Here is a 22,870-nt window from a genome sequence, read left to right as displayed (position 1 = left end):
GAGACTGTGCTTTCATTTCTGCATCATCAGGCAGATCTCCACAATGATCCGGCTAGAACGTCCTCAGAATGTTTTTGCAACGTTCTACTGATGTTATCTAATTCAAACATTTCGCAGCCATGCCAAGGGAACTGATAGCCTAATTAATTTCCCTGCGTAGAGCGTTGCCACATAAACACCCTCCAAGGAAAGTTAATTTAATTAATGATAAAATTATGATTAAACCCAGTTCACGGTTGAATGATGAGCCGTTTCATGGTACAGGAGCCACTGCGAAGGCTGAGTGTCACAGAATACTGTAAAAGGCAGAAGAGCCTTGATGTAGCCATTGATTTACGGAGCTTCAACGTGCGACTGCGCCACCATTTCTCATTGTCTGCCAATTACCCAGCAACAGACTGCAGTTCTCAATGACAAATGCAACCTGATGCCAGGAGTCCAAAAAGAATCCCCTCTTTGCTTTCTGTATGCAAACTTTGTATAACAAATCCTTCTGATGATTCCAGCTGTATTTCATACTGAGCTAATGCACAATTAGAAGATGGTAAGAATGGACCGTTCTGTTTGGCAGTTCTTTCCCTGCATTAGGATGTGGTCAGTAGGTTTTCCCTCCTTTTTTCTGTCTTTCCCATTTGACCTTAATTCGCTACAGGTGGAAGTGATCAAACTTGGTCAGAAACTGAGGATGCCATTGCAAGGTTAGTCTCATACCCAAACCAGCAACCTTCATGCTGTGGGTTTCTTAAAACCACTATGGTAGATAAATGCAACTCCAACTTCCAGAAGAGCAGATTTCACTGGCCAAACCATTTAAGAACAGTTTACTGTGGTTGCCTTTGTCTACGAAGCTGAGCTTCCACAATTTAGGCTTACTGTAGTGTTACAGCCTGTAATGTGACAGCTGTTCTCTGTCACACACAGTCAAGAAAAAAACCATACAAACTTGAGGGGTTCTTTGGTCTGGTGAGCAGCAAAGCATACATCTAAGGTGAGCGCAATTATTTACATTCCCTGAAATCCGAGGCCCAAACATCTCGCGGCACTCTACATTTTTTCTTTTCCTCGGTGTTTACAGGGATTATTTGGAGCTCAGCGGAGGAATGTGTGTTTTCTCTCGACATTCAGAGCAGCACTAGGCACGGGAAGGTTCGATGCAGATGCCCTGTGTGGCCTCTAATGACCTGGATGGGGGCAGGGATGGGCATGGAGGGAGGAAAGGAAAATTCCATTGCTGTGCACAAAGGACCGACTTATTTTATTTACTTGCCGGAGTGTGAAATGCGTCTGGATGGCAGGAGGCAGGTGGCAAGTAGATGAGGTGCTGTAATTGCCCCAGTGTCCCGAATGGGAGGAGACATCCACAGAAATCACTTGTTCTTCAGAGGACTTACCCAAAAAATAATAATAATAATAATAATAATAATAATAAAGCTAATAAATGTCACATGTCAAAAAACTGAACTGGTATAAATAGAGACAAGTCCAAAGGCTACTAAGTATTCTGTGGATGAGGAGTAAAAATATTACTCAGTACTTAACTCGGGGTGCAATTTCTTTATTGGCTTTTCATTTCATCCTTTCGAGCCAATGTCACATATCATTTTTAATATCATAAGTCTTCTGACATTTCCATTTTTAAAAATATTTCCATAAAAGCAAAAGGCCAAAATGTAGGGCTTCTTTAACCTGCTCCTGCTTAGCCCGTGATAAATGCAAGAAAAGTAATAACTGATCCGGTGAGGCTCTGGTGAAGTGTGGTTGGGACAGCATTTGAATGAATGGATTTTGTTTTTTAAATCACAGTTCTAGTTCAGTCAGATCTAAGGAAAATGGCACCACCTGTTTCCTGCTGTGCGGCTGAAGTAACTGCTTATAAAAGTGATTATTTTACCTGTCATTACTACATTGACTGTGGTGGCATTGCTCTGCTGAAGCTTGTGATGTACTGAGAGAGGATGAGATGTGGGATCCCATACTCAGACAGTGTTCCCCCTCCTCTCATTAGCTCCTACGTTAGTCTCAGATTGGGATCATCTTCTATGGACCACAGTCTGGTGCTGCTTGGGAGGGAACTCCAGGGATTCACATGTCAGTAAGCATCACTCATTCTAGTAATCGGTGTCTGACTTTTCAGATGTCACAAAAACACCTACAACTGTTAGGATCTGTTATGACTTATTTATTTAACTCATGCCTTTCTGCAGTGAGATGTACAATGTTAGAATTTGCACTGTTCTACTTTTAATTTACCCTTTTATACAGCTGGGTATTTTTACTGAAACAATTAAGGGTAAGTACTATGATCAAGGGCATTACAGCAGGAGGGGGATTCAAACCCAGAATTTTTCTTTTCTAACCACTGTACTACCCTTGTTTTGTTCCGCTGTTATTTTTAGTTCACATGTACACCAGTTTGCTTCTTGAGGAATCTCTACACAAGCTGATTTGCACATTTGAAAACGTAAATAATCGTGATTAATTCATGAATTTCTTTAACCGCGTTCTGTGGGGATTTTACAGTGTTTTGAGGTTTTATCCAGCTGTGAGAGAATATACATTGTGGATCTTAACTGAAGTCCATGGAGATCCATGTGTACGTGAGTTTTTGTGCTCTGCTTAAGTCGGCACAATTAGTTTGATATTTTTCAAATAGAAATGTGTTTTTTAGGACTGCAGCTCTTTGTGTTCCAAAGTTAATTAATACTGTTTTTATTTGGAATGATTATGAAAGTATAATGCATACATATGACTTACAAGGGTGGATGGAGAATGTGCAAAGCAGCACTTTCTGGCACCATGTACTGAAGCAAGGGTTCAAATGTTCTTCCCCCACGTCAAGCCAGATGGGTTAATAATTCAATGAGGCCGAACTTAGATGTGTCATATGTTCAGGTGAGCTCTGGGGGAGGAGGGGAGGGGGTGAGGTGTGACCTTGCTGGTTTGATTGAGACCTCTGAAGCCCACTAACAGAGCCAAAGCAATCAACCACACTAAGGGTGTCTGAAGCTTCAAGGGTCTCATCATGATGCCAGAGGTGTTTCTCATCTGTCGTGTGTGTTGAGAGTACAGGAGCTGCAGCGATTAGAGACATGCCTGATAGAACCTACGACTGGAAATGATGGAATCTGTCTCCTCTATCCTACATAACGCTGCTATAGTCATTAGGCATCTATGCTAATCAAGTTTAAAGTGATTTGATCACTTCTATATTGTATGTGAAACTGAAATCAATTGACAGTTAATCCAGTGTTTTAGGGCTTCAGCCAAAAATGTGTTATCAAACCCAACAGCTCCTATAATTGAATGTCAAAAAGTTTAGCTTTTTTTTCGCTTTAACAAACTCTTGCAAAACACTCACAAACTGTCCCACACTTGCATTTACTCACTTAGCAGACACTTTTCTCCAAAGCAACTTACACTGGATACTATGTAGTGTTAACTAGCCCACACATCTTATTCACCAAGGTGACTTATACTGCTAGATACACTACTTGTAATGGGTCACTCATCCATACATTAGTGAAACTCTCTCTCTCTCTCTCTCTCTCTCTCTCTCTCTCTCTCTCTCTCTCTCTCTCTCTCTCTCTCTCTCTGTCACTCACACACTATGGGGGAACATGAACAGCCTTTCTTTGGACTGTGGGAGGTAACCAGAGCACCCAGAGAAAACCCACACAGAGATGGGGAGAACATGCAAACTCCACACAGACTGAGTGAGGATTGAACCCACATTCTCTCACACCACCCAGGTGCTGTGAGACAGCAGCACTACTTGTTTTATCAATTTGTGCATTTGCTAATGCAGATATTTTATAATATTCGTCTGTGTGCGTGTGTGTGTGTGTGTGTGTGTGTGTGTGTGTGTGTGTGGAGATTTCCTCCCACAGCTCTGCTTTCTTCCCACATTCCAAAGACATGTAGTTCAGATGTACTGGTCATGCTAAATTGGCTGTAGTGAGTGAGTGTGTGCATGTGTGGCTACCCTGCAACTGACTGGTATCCCATACAGGGTATACACTTCCCAGCCTTGTGTCCAATATTTTCCGGATAGGCACCAGTCCACCATGACCCTGACCAGGACAACTGGTCCATGAGTGAAAATGATTTATTTAAAAATGGCAGTTAGTTCTGCACAAGCCTTTATTTATAACTCTTCTTAAACGTGGCTGCTTTACAAATAACTGTAATCAATAATGACCTGTAAAATTTATAATAAGGTATTGATTTTTTTTTTTTTTTTTTTTTTTTTGCAGATTGGCCAGCAGCACTTATAGGCAGCAAAAAGGCAAATAAAAAAAAAAAAACCCTGATCTTTTCCAGTGAACTTCAAATGAATAATGCAAGCTGAGACACTCCATTAAGAAACTAAAACCTCACAGCGAAAGATTACAAGGTGCAGAGAGAAACCGTCTAGAAGAGGCGACCCAGGGTGGTGGGGGGGTGTAGTCCCTCCACAGGCCTCTAATTGACTCCCATTGAGAGGTCAGTACAACTGTTAAGGTCAGCTTGGGCATGGAATGAATGCTGCCTTTCCCTGTACCCATGGTGTCTATGGTATGTACACACACACACACACACACACACACAGTAGTCCAGGCCTCTTTTCCCTCACCACTGTGGAACACATCGCCCCCTCACTTCGTTTCCCTGGGCTCTTCTACCAGTTCCCACTGAACCCCAGAGCAGCCAGTGACTGACCCTAGCATGGGAGGAAGGAGGAGGACTGGGTGGAGTTGTTTCCACACTCATCACAGCCACATGGAATGTCGCCTCCACTGAAGAATAAGTGGAGAGCAGAAGAGGCTGGACATCGGGTTCCAGAAACCGCAGTGCTACATCCTCCTCCGACTTACAAAAGGCAGATGAATGAGATCTGCTGCAGTGGCTGCACACGGCGGAAGGTGTGGCTTGTGTGTCGTGCCCACAAGTGGAGGAGAAACAACAGCCAAAATTGAGCTGTCACTGTGAGGGACTGCATGAAGCACAGCCGACATCCGATGGGTGGACTGGGTTCTGGGGAAGTGTCTATGCTGAACGTGATTGACTTCTTCCCTCCGGTCCAGCCAGAGTTGTTTGGACAAGCAATCAGCGGAACATCTCAGGTCCCTTGGAGCAATTAGGAACTGAGGTCCGCAGATAAAGCAAATGGTAAGCAGCTGACTGAAGGAGGGTGTATTTTCCCAGCTGAAAGCAAAGTTTACATCAGCCACTTGGAAAAGTTCATGTGTAGTGTTCTGTGGACCTCTGTAGTCCTCAGAGGTGTCTCAAACCCCCCAGGCATCATGTGTAGACATGTTCTTACTGATTCTGCATTAGCCAAAAGCCACAGTCACTTCTGTATTTATTTTTTTTATCCGTGCTGAACGAGGCTGGGTGAGGGCACGGTGGCACAGTGGGTTTGACCAGGTCCTGCTCTCCGGTGGGTCTGGGGTTTGAGTGCCTCTTGGGGTGCCTTACGACAGACTCGCATCCCATCCTGGGTGTGCCCCCTCCCCCTCCAACCTTACGCCCTGTGTTGCTGAGTTAGGCTCCGGCTCCCCGTGACTCAGTATAGGACAAGCGGTTTCAGGAAGTGTGTGTGTGTGTGTGTGTGTGTGTGTGTGTGTGAATGAGGCTGAAGTTTATGAATTAATGATTGTTCACCTGTTCAAATGTGCAGAACATCTTGTGTAAAAATTCCTCAAGAAGTGCACCAGTCTATATGTTGAAAAGTAACAGCGGAAATAAGAGAGAGTGGTGGTGGTCAGAACCCTTGCACTGCACTCCAGGGACCTGGTTTGGAGTCCTTGTTCTCAATGTAGTCTCCTTTATCAAGGTACTTATGCTGAACTCACACACACACACTTTCTGAACCGCTTGTCCCATACGGGGTCGCAGGGAACCAGAACCTAACCCGGCAACTCAGGGCGTAAAGCTGGAGGGGGAGGGGACACACCCAGGATGGGACATCAGTCCATTGCAAGGCATCCCAAGTGAGACTCGAACCCCAGACCCACCGGTAAGCAGGACCCGGTCCAACCCACTACACGACGGCACCCCGCTCTTATGCTGAACTGATGTGGTAAATATGACCAATCTGTGTAAATCATTAAGTAATTCTAAGGGGCTTATTACACAAACACAAACTTTGTGCCTTGCACAAAGGTGTTTGCTATATAAAGTAACAACATATTAAAATGACTGAACTCTTTTCAACTTTTCATGTTATCATAAATCCAACTATGGAGATTTTGAAGAAATTAATCCTTAAAGTTATCCATGCAACCGCACATTATTTTTAAATCGTTTAAAAATTCTGAAAGCTGATGACAAAGCAATGCTGGAATACACACAATAAAGAATTTACTGTCTCTTGAAACTGATACAGGCCATTTCAAATTATAATAAATAATGAAGTCGATTAATGTCACCTAAGCTTTTTAGGGATGTGTACAAACAGATTCAAAGACCCATTTATCCAGGGAAATTTATGAGAACTAAACTTAGAATTTCTCCTTAGGAACTGACTTTGAGACCCCTGTCCCTTGAAAAGTCCCTGCTGCCATCCTGTATTTCATAATTATACCCTGTTGCAGTCCTTTTCTTAGCATTTTACTACAGTGGTACTTTTTATTCTAGTGCATTACCTGAAGGACTGCAATGAAATTATAGTTTCAAATATTAAATATTTGTTGTTGGTATCTAGTAGCTTTCCTTCTTTCCTTCATTCTTGTAGTGAGTTAAAACAGCAGGATGTGGGTTTTAGTGCGACTGACCTACTATGTTTTACTCTAAAAGTAACTCCAAAGGAACATACAAACAATCAGAGTTAAAGTGCACACGATGCAAAAATTATTACAGTACAGGGGGCAAACAAAACCCAGAGCCCACTGCTGGCCCAGAAAATGAAAATCAAAAGGATTTGGTGTCAGCGGTGCTCTGATAGAAAGAGAAATTGTGACACTAAGAGGAAGGTACAGGTAGTGCACTGGGAAATTTGTCTCATAACTAAATATGAGCATCATCTGTTCAAGAGCCACTCTACTTTTGCAGGCCAGAAGGTACAGGTACACATATCAAATTGAAATTGAAGCCAAATGTAATATTTTATTTTATTTTTTGTCATTATACCTGCTAACCCTAACCATCAGAAATTTGCACTAAAATTCCCATCACTAGGGAAGCAGGTGGAGTAGCAGTTAAAGGTACCACCTCACACTCAGAAAGCCCAGGTTCAAATCACACCTAATGTTGTAATACCCATGATCAAGAATCTTACCCTCAATTGCTCCAATAAAACTTATCCAGCTGTGTGTGTCAGTAACTTTGGGGAAAAAAAAAATGAATGCAAAAATATTAGCACATGATTTCAGGGCCGTCACAAAATTACTTCATCCATCTTTGGCATATGGACCCTTGTCATTCCTCACTCACTCTTGACAACCGTTTTTCCTGGACAGGGTCACAGCACTCCAGAGCCTATCCCGGAATCACTGGGTGCAAGACTGGAGGTACACCCTGGATGGAAAAGTAATGTATCACAAGGTGGCATAGCCTTGGCAATTAATAACCAAATTCATACTCTAAACATAGTCTAAATAAATACATGTTCTGAACACAGTTCCTTTAGTTACATTATCTATCTATCTATGAACTGTTTATAAGTGCTAGGATGCCATTATTATTATTATTATTATTATTATTATTATTAAGAAGAATTTTTATAGAGCGCTCTTCTCACGCAGTGACACAGAGCGCTTTAACACAGGCATACAGCAAGAAAAATTGATACAAACAAAGAACACAGTCAACTAATGGCTACCATAATGAAGAACTTATTATAGAGCTATAAGAATACCTACTGGCCATCAGGGAAAGGAACAAAAACTCCCAACTGAAGGTTGAGGGAGAAAAAATCTCTGGGGGTCCACGGGCCAGTGGTTACCCACCCCTCCTGGGCATTCTAGAAAGTAACAATTTGTAAGCCAGTGTGTAACAAGTAATTATAATGTTGGTAAATGGCATCTTGGACCCCCAGCTCGGCATGGAACGTCTCGATCGTCATGGCAGATGGACATCATCCTCTGCCAGCACGGGATTCGTCTGTCACCACTGTCTGGCCTCCTCAGATCTTATGTAGTGAGGTAGTGCTCAACGAGAAGATAGGACAGAGTTAGTAATTTGTTACTTAAGTAAATTTAAAATGCATTTTTGTAAAGGTGATAAAATAAACAACCAAGGCAGGTCAAATTACATTACGAGGTGGAATGCCTGAGTGAACATGTAAGTCTTTAGTCAGGATTTGAATACAGAAACAGACGGGGCATTTCTGACACATTTCAGTACTTTAAGGTAACCTGCATCTAATGAACGGAGATATCGTCCTGGGATATAAAAATTAATCATCTCGCAAAGATAAGCCGGAGCAATGCCATGTATTGCCTTATAGGTCAAAAGTAGGATTTTGCCATGCAATCAAAAAAGCACGGTTGAGCATTGTGTGTTGAGTACAGTACTATGTTCCCAGTATATTACAGCATGTTGAGTGTAAGTGAATTAAATGTCCCTTTAAAAAAGTCAGCTGTTAAAGGTTTTAGTTACAATTATTTATTTATTTATTTATTTAGTGACTTCTAATAAACTCTATGTAGTGTTATTAGCCCACATACCTTATTCACCAAGGTGACTTACATTGCTAGATACACTACTTACAATGGGTCACGCATCCATACATCAGTAGAACACACTCTCTCTGTCACTCACACACTTTGGGTGACTTAGAGTCACTAGTCTACGTGAACAGCATGTCTTTGGACTGTGGGAGGAAACCAGAGCACCTGGGGAAAACCCACAGAGACAGGGGGAGAACATGCAAACTCCACACAGACTGAGCAGGGATCAAACCTACATCCTCTCACACTACCCAGACACTGTGAAACAGCAGCGCTACTCAATGTGCCATCTAGTTCAAGGCCGCTCTTTGACAAAACCAGATGTCTTTACCAGCTACCACAAATACTTGAGTTGGCATGAGCACTTCAGATGACTAAACAGTGCCCTTTTCAATTGTTCATTCTGAGCACACCCCCAGGGGTTTAGAACTGCAAGTATGAAAGTAGCAACAGCAAAACTCATTTTCTGAGATTCCCTTTAATCCTTGCTTTCAGAAACTTTTCATTTTTTTAATTTCGTTTTCAACTTTTATCAGAATCCCCCTAAACTTTAGCTCAAGGGTACTTTGATGTGTTAATACTTTTCCCTGAGTCTGGGCATGGTTTTAAAACTGTAATGTAGTGACCATAAAAAAGTTGGGTTGTCAGTTTATTGGATTTTGGTTTTAAGTTGCCTTGTAATTATAAAGTGTCCCTTCGTTCTACTTTAATTGCCGCACCAAACTGTATAAAAGTTTTTGAGCCAAGTTTGAAAAATGAAAAATAATTAAGACTACTGTGAAAAAAAGTGGGTTATTTATATAATAGTAAGATTTTTAAAAAGGGTGGCAGAGTGGGTGTCTGGCCTGATTCGGGTGTAGATTTCAGTCTGGCCCGGTCTGTGTGGAATTTGTATGTTAGCCACATTTTCATGTGCGCTTCTTCCAGGTGCTCTGGTTTCCTCCCACAGTCCACTGAAATCCATTTCAGGTGATTTTGTGACTCAAAATTGCCCATGATATCTGACTCCCTGAGTAAATGTGAGTATGTGACTGCCCTGTAATGAGCTGGTGTCCATCCAGGGTGTACCTCATCTACCTTAGAGCGCAGTAATTCTGGAATAGGGTCCAGAGTGCTGAAACCATGTGGGGTGCAGTCTTGCAGTAGGTCTGGCTGGGTTCTCCTCTCTGGTGGGTCTGGGGTTCGAGTCCTGCTTGGGGTGCCTTGCGATTGACTGACATCCTGTCCTGGGTATGCCCCCTCCTGCTCCCCAGCCCCACACCCTGCACTGCCAGGCTAGGCTCCAGTTCACTGCAACCCTGCCAAGCAGTATCAGACAATGTCTGCATGTGCTTGAGTGCACTGAAACCATCACAAACACAAGTGTTTAACCCAAGTCAGTAAGTTAAAAAAAAAGTTTTGGTTTCTGTGATCTGACATTGTGTTGATATTTTTCATCTTTTAATATCAAGGGCAGCTAGTGGCATTGTCGTTAGACCTGCTGCTGATATAGACTTGGTTCCTTAAAGAACTGCAAACATTCATATCAATGTACCATTTAAACACAAGGTGTCCAGCTTTTTTTGCCCAAGGGCACCAGTAATTATTGTGAACTGGTTCGTGGACCTCGCTTTTAAAAATGACAATGTGAGAACGTGAATGGTAAATGTCTTCAGTAAAAAATTATTAATTTAATTGAATTTTATGCAGGTGCAATGTGTCTTCAAGTGTGTGTCTAATTATAACTGTATTACAATGTGATTCAAAAGAATGCATAGTATTCATGGTATGTATAGTACTACAAAGGTTCTTTCATATGCAGCCCTCAGGCCGATGTTATACAACCCCTTCTAAACCAAAAGCTGCGATACCTGCAGATGTGGGACATTCTCTCTTGCCAGTAGATGGCAATAGGAACATTTCTAGTGAGCAGCACCCTTCTGAAATACCAGCAGACCTTGGTCTTTTTTACTGGTGTCATTGCCTTTCTTCTGTACTGGCAAAGTGCTAACAGTTCAGCTTGAACATATTTCCATTATTTTGGGTAAAGGGCTCACTCACACTGGTTAGGGGTGAGGTACAATGTGAACCCATAGTGGAACAATCTTATGCTGTCTTTTAATTACGGCAAAGTTTGTCAAAGACAGACACCTTGGATCTTTCTTCCAAAGCAATAAAAAGTTTTTGTTGGAGCTTTGGGGTGGCGCAGTGGCACAGTGGGTTGGGGTCCGAGTCCCCCTTGGGGTGCCTTGCGGTGGACTGGCGTCCCGTCCTGGGTGTGTCCCCTGCCCCTCTGGCCTTACACCCTGTGTTGCCGAGTAGGCTCTGGTTCCCCGCAAGCCCGTTTGGGACAAGTGGTTCAGAAAGTGTGTGTTTGAGCTTGGTTATGAATTCCTGCTGGTATCCTTTTGCATCGTGCTTGCACAAGTATCCAGTATCAGTAATACTACAAAACCTCCTTCTCTTTGGCAAAAGGTCACACTGAGTGAGGATCCATTGTCAGTTGTTTTCCGAATGGACTCAGAGCCAGACTCAATAGACAAAGGAGGATCTTTGCATTTTAATCTGAGGAGAGCAGTGGACAACAGATCAGCTTCCTATGGACAGGGACCATATGAGGAAAGGAATTCCTGGAAAGGCTATCAGCAATAAAACACAGTGATCGGTATGCAGAAAGGAAGCCATCATCTCTTACACTGCCCATGGGTCGTTTTCTTGATGGGCTGATAATTCAACGATAATAATAATAATAATAATAATAATAACCTCCCCCTCCAGCCTTATGCCCTGTGTTGCCAGGTTAGGTTTGGAGTTTGCCGCCACCCCTGCTTGGGACAAGCAGTTTCAACCAGTGTGCGGTGCCTGTGTGTGTGTGTGTGTGTGTGTGTGTGTGTGTGTGTGTGTGTGTGTGTAATAGCAGCAGGAAAATCCTCATTTTCATGCTGAAAAGACAGAAGGGACATAGAAGGCAGACTTACAGTATATCCATCATGATTTAGTTAACTTCTTAATAGTGTAAGGGTTAGTGCTACTGCTTCGAAACTCAAGGGTTACTCTTCAAATACCCCCCTCCGGCTGTAGTATCCTTGAGCAATGTAATTATCCTGCATTGCCCCACTAACATTACATGCCTAAATAAATAAAAATTAAAGAAGTAAACAGTTATAAGTAGCCTAACATAGTTAGTTGCTTTGGAGAAAAGCATCAGCTAAAAGCCAATTTTGGTTTACATTCAAGAATCATTTTCACCTTCATATAATCTAGCTTTGCTGCAGGGATTTGAGCACAACACTGAAATGTACATAGCTACATAGTATTTATAGTATTGAATATTAAATAAAACACACACACACACACACACACACACATTTTCAGAACCGCTTGTCCCTTACGGGGTCACGGGGAACCGGAGCCTACCCGGCAACACAGGGCGTAAGGCCGGAGGGGGAAGGGGACACACCCAGGACGGGACGCCAGTCCGCCACAAGGCACCCCAAGCGGGACTTGAACCCCAGACCCACCAGAGAGCAGGACTGCAGTCCAACCCACTGCGCCACCGCACCCCCTTTAAATAAAACACCCTGCTTGAAAAAAGATGTTGCTATTAATTTGTTACCAGACAGCCAGGATCCACTGTACTATCTAAAATTGCATAAAAGGTTAAGTGAGATATTGGAATTGGCTTGGTTTATGAAGTGACATTTACAACCTAAAAAAATGCCATCAGCAACGATTCTGTAAAATATCTGTTTTATGTATAGAGGTGGTCCTTCGGTGACGGCATACACAACTTGTGACCACCCAGATATATGACGATCATGCCATTAAACTTATTATATCTTTTTCAAGTCCTGACATTTGCCCGTAACGGCTCACAACAACCACTCCATCTGCTTTATGATAACATCGACTGGGCACGCTAGCACAAAGCGTCCATATCTGTTATTGTTTGAGTTTCAGTCAGCATTTGGATTTCAGCATGCCATGGCAGAAAGGGCACCATCAGCGTTGCACAGGTTTGAGAGATACTAAATATTAATATTATTGTTCTTTTTTATTCTTTTTTTTCTCTCCGTTTTTGTTTTATACATATGCACATAGGTCCTGTGTCACCACAGTAAAATGCCCTGCAGGGTGGGCAGCCATTGCTAGTTGGGCCCCAAAGGTTTATTTTTATACCTTTGGTTATGATTTGGAGTTCTTGTTTTCTTCTCCACTGTTTCCAGCTGGCTTACATTATAATTATTTACCTGTGTTACAGCTGTCATTTAGCATTAGTTTCAAAAACCTTGTTTGATACTTTTTCTAACTCTGATGACATAAATGCTTATAAAAATAAACTGAAATATTATGAAATGTGTGTATCTGTATCGATATGGTACTATTTGCTCTGACCATGAATTTTCTCATGAAATGGGCAGAGGTAAAGTGCTGATGTCCTCACACAAAGTCTAATGCCAGACAAGTACCCAGGTTAGCTTTCATGGATGATTTGACAGTGACTGCATTGTTCATCGCAGGGTATAGGTGGATTTTCCAGGAGCTGAAGAGGCACGCTTCATGGGTGAGAACGAGTTTTAAGACATGAACATTCAGATTTCCACTGCTCAGGAACCAAAAGTCAAATGATGAGTGTTACTTTGGCGCAGGAAGTTTTCTGATTCCATCCATCCCAAAGAATTCAAGTAGCTCTTGAGATCCCTTACAGGGTAATGCAGGAAAGGGAGTTGCCTGATTCTAAGATTGCTGGCACAGAAATCTAGGTGAGGACAAAAGGGAGAAGAGCGTGTTGGCTGCAGTGTGCCAGGTGTTGTCCCTGTTTCAGCACAGCTTAATGGTGGGCTCAGTGCCACCTGGAAGAGCAGATTCGGGCAGTGTGCCATCACAAAATAATGGCAAAGGCCACAGAAAGAAGCACTAGCAGGTTCAGGAGGAGGCAAGCACTGCAATGGAGGAAAAACTGATTACTGACATGGCAGAGGTGGAACAACAATGAAGAGCTTAGGTAAGCAGAACCTCAGCATATGAGTTTCTTGTTCCAGACAGTTTATTATTTGCTGCCAAATCCATCCAAACTTTACAGATGGGTAGAAGAAGATTCTTCCTTATGTTCATCCAAAAAGAGTAGCATCTGAGCACATCCTTAGCAGCTGCAGAAGATCATTGAATGATGCTGGCTGTCATTGACACCAAGACCAGTTGCTCAAGACTGGGGAGGAGTCTATCAATGTGAAGACAGCACACAGCAGGACCTGCCAATCAGTAAGGCAGGCTATAGCTTTTGTCAAGGAAGGTGAACAAGCAGGACCAGCACCAAACATCAACAGACAAGTCATCTCAGAGCTTACAGTTTCATGGGAGGAATACATGGAGGAGCCCAGAGAAAAGAAGAATATGAAGTGTAAGGAAGAAGCAAAGAAGTTTTCATGCATCTTACTGTCAACGGGCAGCTTCTTCTTTAAATGCAGGTTGTGTTTCATCCAGCATAGATAGAACTTTTTAAAAATGGGTGAGTGAAGAAAACACCATTAAAAATAAACTGGTCAATGTTTTTATATTCACAATTTCATATGCCAGCTGTTCATAACACATAGTTAGTGCACATATATTTCCTTTCCAGAAAATTTACAAGGGCAAATTAATATAATAATTTAAAATGTCACTTAAAACATGATAGCTATATATTGCATTCAAGGCTCACGATTTAGTTCACGATTCCAGGCTTTCTTTTCAAAAATTGTCTGACATCATTCATGTCTTCTTGAAAACCCCAAATAAAAGTAAATTAGAAAACCAATAACTGACAGTATAGTGTTGTATTTTGACAATTTTCAATTTTTTAAAAAATATTGTTATTTTGCTACTTTTTGTTATACACAAGAATGGGTAGATATTTACGTTTGAAGAGCGACATTTATTTTGTCATTTTTACATCCAGTACAGACATTGATATGTTTTATAGACATTATATGACAATATACTGATAATATAGACTTAAAAAATGACCGTGCTTACATTTCTGTCAAGATTTACAATGTGCTCATGTTTATTCACAGGAGTTATATGTTCATTTGCCATTTCAGCATAAAGTGATGAGCTGATACAAAAGGGGAGGGAACACAATGTATTAGGAGTCAAGTGAGACGTCCCACCTGTTGGACCTAATTGGGTTTAACATTTGTAGGGGGAGCCAGTAATTTAGAACTTAGGGCCATTTCTCTTTCAGTCTGAAATTTCCTGATTCAAATGCCATTCCTGCAAAGGCAATTGGTAAATCATTGCACAGTTGCTTGTCAAGCGTTGTAAGTTGTCTTAAATGAACGGGTGAGCTAAAGAAAGGGCTGTAACAGTGAATGGTAAGTGGCAGAACAGCTGTTTTGCCAGGAGATGAATGTCACATTTCTCCTTACACTGCAGTCAATCACCCTAGCAGTCCATCTGTCCATCCATTTTCAGTCATTACTCTTCCAAGTCGGGGCACTGTGATGTGGAAGCTATCTCAGAAGGAGTAAGGCATGAGGCGGGAATGTCCCAGGTGGCACAAAGAAACTGGCACCGCAGCCACCAGTTCACCAGCTGAGCAGCATGTTTCTGGAATGGTGGTGATGACCAGGGGGCCAAATGGTGATGCCATAAAAGCTCCACATGGAGAGGGGGCCAGATTCAAAGGCTGTACAGTAAACCATGAAAATGAATGCAGATGTGGAAAACATTATTGAGAATTATTGCCAACCAGTACTGCTGGAAGTAATGCAAAGAAAGTGTTGTCTTGTCTTTATAAATGTGTGGCGTAAAATGCTGGCTGGATGTAGCCATTGTGCACGAAGGGATTCAGGAGCCCCCTGGTGGAAGGCAAGGGAACCGTACTGGTTGTGTGGAACACCACATTTCCAGCCCCGAACGGGGGATAAGTTTGGTAATTTACCGCGCTCGCTGCCCCGGGCCCCGGACTCGCGTTTGTTCCAGCTTGCACCGCACCGTCGGCGCCCGGATTCTGCTTTTTCCATTTAGTTCTTCTGTTCTGGAACCAGATCTTCACCTGGGTCTCGGTGAGACTGAGGGACAGGGCGAGGTTGAGTCGCTCGCACACGGACAGGTAGCGTGTGGCACGGAACTTGTTCTCCAGCGCCACCAGCTGTTCGTAGGTGAACGCGGTCCTGGCGCGCCGGGGTTTGGTGCAGCCGTGGTCGGATCGGCGCCTCTTCTGGCGCGACGAGTCCTCGGCGACCCCAGGCACCGTGTCACTGTCACATCGGGAGGAATCTGCCGCCTCGTGCGCGGCCCCGACAGGCGAGTCCGATCCTACTTCAGCCAGGAGTGAAGCCGCCGCGCGCTCATCTGTCCGTCCCGCATCACTGGTGCAGCGCACGTGCTCTGTCATCGCCTCTTCGCCTATCGATTAGACAAATATTTGCATTAAAGACCATCTCTGAATTAACAGTACTGCAGTTGGATTAATGCAAGTAACATATACGTTAGATTAGTAAGTACAACAACACCAATTGAATGGCTACATATTCATTCAAAACCCATTAATAATATTTGTATTGATAACCACAGTATTTGCTTTAAGGGCTGTAACTGTGGGAGGTGTGGTGGTGCAGTGAGTTGAACCGCATCCTGCTTTCCGGTGGCTCTGGGGTTCGAGTCCCGCTTGGGGTGCCTTGCGGTGGACTGGCATCCTGTCCTGGGTCTGTGTGTGTGTCTCCTCCAGCCCCACACCCTGTGTTACCAGGTTTGGCTCTGGCTCCCCCTGACCCCGCATGGGATGAGTGGTTCGGAGACAGAAAGTGTGTGTGTGTATGTATGTATGTAAAATAACTGCATTAAGAACATTTACATTAATAACAAGCACAGCTCCATTAGTAACATTTGCATTTATGCTCACAGATGCAGTAATATGCTTTGCATTAAGACCCATCACTGCATTGATATGTATTTATACATAACTGAGTATTGTCCTGAAAATGTGTGTGTGTGTGTGTGTGTGAGTATTAAAAACTTAGAACTGGTAAGTTTTACCCTCCCCCAGCTTGACCGAAAAAGTTTTCAGTGTACTCTAAACTGTACTTTTTAAAATACTTTTCGACAAAATTCGTTAAAATATGACTGTCTATTGTCATAAATGAAATACTTATCAACATGGGTCCCCTACAGTGCGTGTTTGTAAAGTTTGTAAAGGTGCTGCAGTTGGAAACTGGGCGTCGCGACGAGGTGCTGAAAGAACAGCGCCCGCCCGTGGTCACGTGGTACATAGACGCTCCGCAGCGTCTTACAGACCGGGAGCTGCTGCAACATGGACCATGCAAATAAATACTAAAACAAAAAACATTCAGTGAAATGCATAAATAACTCTGTTGTAAGTTTTTGCAACTCGTCCTGTCTATTTATTTGTTTAATAGAGAAGCACACTATTAAAAAAAATGCTTGTTCTGCAACAAGGCAAGCAAAACACAAACAAAAGAAAGTCAGTTTATTATCTTTTACTACTTCCACATACATAGGGTTAAAATGTATAGAAATGCTTTCAAATCCTGCTTTCTTCTCTCTTTTTTTTTTTTTTTTTTTGCTATACAACTACTGTACGGAACCGTGTTGTATTTGTTACTGCAGAATATCTGGGAATATCTGCCGACTGACAGAGATCTTCGATGTAATAAAAACGCGGAGGAAAGTGGGGGACTGCGGTGGTCAGGGCCATAATCTCTAAATAATTTATAAATGAGAAATACCTTTAAATGCCATGTTAGGGACCGCGATGGAGCCAGACTGCAGCTCCACCATGCAGCCACGACGTCCTAATGGAGTCTCATATTTGCTGGCGGATCAATAAATGTCATCTATTTAAAGGTAAGTTTTAATCGAACAATGTTTGGGATCAGACACGGATGGGGTGTGAAGTTTTGCACCTGCAAGCTGGCGGACAGAGATATGCAGCAGGCAGTAATGGGATATCGATCACGGGTGGGGGGGGCATCCTCAATGGGACGATTTAAACAATTACCCCGGCAGACTGTCCCACTGCCAATCACACACATTCTCTCTCTCGCTCTCTCTCTCGCTCTCACTCACTCTCACACAAACAGGGATATACATTACTATGTTTTCTTTTTTTCTTAAGTATAAAATACAGCACAAGGTTTTACATGAAACCTTAAGAGTAGAATTGACCTTATATTGATGGTAACTTGGATGCGGTCTTGGACAGTTATTTGAAGTTACCATAATTAACTATTATTAAGCGGTCTACTTTGTTCAAGATTATGTACAATATTCAACTATTAGCTTCATTAACATTTAGCATTTTCTCCAAAGCAACTTCCAGAGGATACTATATAGTATTATCAGCCCACACACCTTATTCACCAAGGTGACTTACACTGCTAGATACACTACTTACAATGGGTTGCTCATCCATACATTAGTGGAACACACTCTACTTCGCAGCGATTAACCCATTTGTACAGCACTGTCATCCCAGGGTATGTACTCTAATGAATGGTGCAAGAGCAGGAGGGGGATCTGAGCTGAGAACCTTCTGATTACAAGGGAAAGAGCCATAAAAACGTGCCCGGTACTGAATGAGTCTGAGCTGCATAATGTGTCATTTACGTTTCTGCTTGTGACAATGACACATTTAGCAATGCTACCTGGGCAGCAGGTACAGCTTATATTGACTTATTTAGCTGACATTTTTCTCTAAAGCAACTTACAACGTTAAGGTACTTATCCATTTAGGGTAGTTTTACTGGAGCAATTCAGGGTAAGTACCTTGCTCCAGGAAACCACAGCTGGGGGGGGGGGATTGAACCTAAAAGCTAGGGATCAAAAGGCAACAGCTCGGACCACTACACTACCAGCTGTTCCCTTACCGCTAAGTCCTCGGTTCGAATCCGTGCTCCCCCTGTAGTTCTCTTCAGCAAAGTCCTTACCCTGAATTGCTCTGCCGTATAAATGGGACAATCGCAGAAAAAAAAGATGTTTTCGATAAGTGTTTTAAAGAAACATAATGTCTCACCTGAGTCCACGTGTCGAGGAGCTAGGCTCTCCTCGGCACCCTTGGCACAGAGCGCTTCTTCTGCTTCCGCACCTGACAAGGTGAGCTTGTCTTGTGCTCCCAGGAGCGGGCTGATCTTCTTCCCGTTGAACTTCCTGGGGTCCAGTATGTCCATGATGGAGAAGGAAATCCTGTGTCCGGGGCTCATCTTCACCAGCCCGGAGTCCTGGTGCTCTAACATCGCGCAGGACGCGGTGCCTCCGAACTGATGTGATTGTTGCGCATCAGCTGAGAAGTGCGAAAAAAAGCGGGATTCTCGCTCCCCGTCCTTCGCAACTTTGAACACACCAGGCTCGGGTGTGTGGACGCGCTGGGCTCCAGTGATGCGCGGGGAATGGGAGGTCTGGTCCTGAAGCTGCTCTTTTCTCCGCTCCGTTTGAACGCGCGGCTCGTGGCGACCACGTGACCCACAGCGAGCACTTCAAAGCGCCGCTCGGGACCCTTTATTTATCCGCTTAATTGTTCAGCGTTCATAAGTTATGCTTCAGCAGTCTAATCATAAGTATCTGTTTTTCTTTCATATATATATAATATATATATATATATATATTGCAAAGACAACTCCGTACAGTATATCACATATTACATACTTATTTTTCATTTTTTTTTAACAGGTAAACGTTTAACAGTGCAAGGGACCCTATGTATTGTGTTCATGCATTCAAAAATGAATTCATACAGTGGTGACTATGATAGAAATATTGTTATTATTGTTATATGGGCAAAACGTCAGATGCGGAATGTATTTAGACAGTAATTCTCTTAAGTACATGTTTGTCTATGTGACTGAGATATTCAGGACAATTAATTTATTTGTTAATTTGTTTAATGGTTGTAAGCTATACTTTTTGGTCCCATTATTAGTGTGAGGTTTCTATAGTGCAAGGAAAACTGAGTGTAGAATACTGTAAACCGCATATTAAATGTTACATATCAAAGTATGTAATGTTTAATGTTCGATTCAAATGTATAGTTTCAGTTCTGATGATAAAATTGTAGTCTTTCTGCTAGATAATGAGGAAAATGTACTTGTTGAAACTTGCTTCCCCTTAAAACAGTGAGTGGATTATTAGAAAGTTATGTCATAACTGAAAAATGTGAAAGTAATTGCTTGTAAGCTTTGCAGAAGGAGTAGGGAAGGATAACAGTTTAAGGATTTTCATAAAAGATTTTAAAAAGATCAAAGAAAGCTTACATACATTTTTATGTATAAGGGAGGCTATAAGGCAAACTATTTCCCTCCTTCACCCATCTTGATTAGAATTCAAGCACGGTTTGTCGCTAGGTGGTTTTAAGCTTAGGGGTGAACCGGATTGCAAGTGATGGCCTAAACAAGCACTGGATCGATATTCACAGCCGGTGTCCCACGCTGATAACGCTGTCCGAGACAATGTGCCATGTCGGTGGAGGCATTAAAGCTATTACACTGTTAGTGATACTGTTTAAATAGCCTGCTGAACTTCTTTACTTTTTTAATGTACTGCAAAGAAAATGGCATCTTCAATTTAAATAACAGGCAAAAGAAGCTGTGAGTGCCGACATCACACAATATTTTACTGTGTATACTGCTAAGGTCTCAGCCTGAATCAGTATAGCTTTGTACATTTTCTTTTCGATCCTCTAATATTTTAAAGTAAAATATGTTACATAATAAAGTACATGTTAAATTCCCACAAAACGTGCATGAAAATGATATAGATATATACAGTATTGTTGTTGTTATCATTATTGTTGTTGTTAAAGGGAATCCATAATAAGTAATATACTGATCAAAAATGTTTCATAGTCTAAAACTTTCAGTAATTTCTCTTTACATTTTACATCTATTCATTTAGCAGAACCATTCCTCCAAAGTGACGTACATCTCTGAGAACAACACAAAAAGTGCATTACACCGATAATATATTTTGTGTTGTCAAAGCCACGATACCTGATCCAATAAACATGAGTCTCCTATAACCTTGAATCGTGGCAGTCTGCATTTCACTTACCCCCCTGGTGACTGAATGAAAAGCCAGCACCAGCCTCTTTGGGGGTAATCTGAAATCAAGTTTACAGGCTGTTAAATGGCCACACAAAAATCTTTCACTGAACCAAGAGCAGGCCATTTCCTCTTCTGTCCCGCTTTTATGGCTCGGGATGATTGATCTCCTGGTTGAATTCACCACTCATGGACAGATGCAGAAGGAACCTGGAGGCTGGTACTACTCTACATGGTAAAAGGTGGTTAAACATCAGTCAAATGACCCTCAGCCAGGATCCTGCTTGTCTACATTTGCATCTGTATAACATTTGGTGATTCTGTTAGCCATGTCCTCCCACCCCCTGAATGGCCGGTGCACTCCGGGAATATACAGCTTCCTGTGCACAGCCCAGCTGGTGGGGACTTCTGTTTGTTGTCACTGCACTACAATGCATGGTTTTGGAACAGAAATAGAACTAGCAGGGGGCAGGGGGGCAGGTACGAGACATCAGAGGGACTGTTGGTGGATGGATTCTGTGGTGGGGAATGGCCTTCGGGTCTGTTTAGGGAAGATCACAGACCTACACAGCAAGACTCAGGGGGTGGGGGAATCGGGGGGGGTGTCATTAATAGTTCCAGCCCATAAACTCATTGCAGCATTCATGGGGCCAGCAGTTGGTAACGTGAGCCTACTTGCCTCTTTTGTCATGATCTTTCCAAATCAAAATCGCTAAGAAAACTATTGCACTAGCTTGTGTTAACAGCTGTCCAGAATTTGACTTTTACACCTTTATGTTGTTGTTGCGCCGGGGGGGGGGCACGGTGGCATAGCGGGTTTGGCCGGGGCCTGCTCTGTGGCGGGTCTGGGGCTCGAGTCCTGCTTGGGGTGCCTTGCGGCGGACTGGCGTCCCATCCTGGGTGTGTCCCCTCCCCCTCCAGCCTTGCACCCTGTGCTGCTGGGTTAGGCTCCGGTTCGCCACGACCCTGCTTGGGACAAGCGGTTGTAGACATTGTGTGTGTGTGTGTGTGTGTGTGTGTGTGTGTGTGTGTGTGTGTGTGTGTGTGTGTGTGTGTGTTGTTGCACCTGTTCTTGTTCCACACCATCCCACCTCCAATTCTTCTGATAAATGCATTTATTTATAGAAATTAGATCGTTGTCTTCCCTTGAAGAGTACATCAGCATTATCAAAAACATGGGCTGAAGACCAAATACAGCTCAATCACCAATGCAGTAAAACCCTCTCAGCTCCCATGTCTCACATTTTACACCAAGCTGTGCGTTGCAAGGGGCTGCAAAGTCATACAGGCATGTTTAGTTAATTGTTTTTGTTTTGTTCTTTTTTTGTTTATTTTTGCTTATTGAATTTTAAGAATCACTATAGCAGAAGGTAACACAGGTGCCTCACACTGCCTGGATTGTGAGAACAGTTCAGCCTCCGTTAAGTCTGTGTGGCATTTGCATGTCCTGCCTGTGATTGTGTGGGCTGCTTTCCACATCCAAACACACTGGTGACTGTAAATTGCCCTTTGTGTGTGTCTCTGCATGTGTGTTATATTGCTCTGTTGTCTACACTTGATTCTAGGAAGTTTAGTGTAGGTTTTCTAACATTGTAATTCGGCTTGGGCAAAGGTGACATCTAAATGCTTATTAACAATCACTGTACCTCTCTTTGGAGAAAAGTGTCAGATACATGAATAAGTGTAAGAAAACTGATATAGGTAGCATTTCAGGTTAACGTTGAGCAAAGATAAATTTATGAGAGGAGATTTATTCCCACTCCATGTAAATCACTATATCTGCTTTGCAAAAACACGGTAATACCCTCCCAATGACACATCAGTTTTGTTTCTGTTTTCCATAAAGAACTTTGGTTGTATTTTTAGCAGTAACACAAATACTTGTAAGTATCAGCAGCTGTTTGCCTAGTGGTTACCTTACAGTCAAAGTATTTGAGTTCAAATCCCACCCCGGGCTGAAGGGACTTGATCAGAATATTTACCCTCAGTACTTCCAGTAAAAATGACCAAGCCGTATAAATGGGTAAAAGTTTGTAAATGGTTTAGTCTACAATGCATGAGGCTCGTTCAGGTGCTTGTAATCTCAATAGTAAAAGCTGGATGGTGCTGAAACAAGACAGAAAGAAGATAGATTAATTCGAACTTTGGTGTTGGAGAAGGATATTGTGTCTTCTGCGGACAGCAAAAAGAATAAATAAGTCG

The 22,870-nt window shown here is 42.6% G+C and overlaps 1 protein-coding gene across 1 annotated transcript; it reads right to left on the bottom strand.

Annotated features, from left to right (window-relative positions):
- Positions 1-15,405: 15,405 nt before the first annotated feature.
- Positions 15,406-18,698, bottom strand: nkx1.2la (NK1 transcription factor related 2-like,a). The gene is made up of 2 exons (XM_018749298.2): positions 18,649-18,698; positions 15,406-16,022 (listed from the first exon to the last, which is right to left on the bottom strand). Exon 2 carries the CDS (start codon positions 16,009-16,011, stop codon positions 15,406-15,408), a length of 606 nt encoding a protein of 201 aa, XP_018604814.2. The 5' UTR covers positions 16,012-16,022; positions 18,649-18,698.
- Between the last annotated feature and the right edge of the window lie 4,172 nt (positions 18,699-22,870).

Source organism: Scleropages formosus, chromosome 4, assembly GCF_900964775.1.
Source record: "Scleropages formosus chromosome 4, fSclFor1.1, whole genome shotgun sequence".
Classification (NCBI taxonomy): Eukaryota; Metazoa; Chordata; class Actinopteri; order Osteoglossiformes; family Osteoglossidae; genus Scleropages; species Scleropages formosus.
This window is presented reverse-complemented; position numbering and strand designations above follow the sequence as displayed.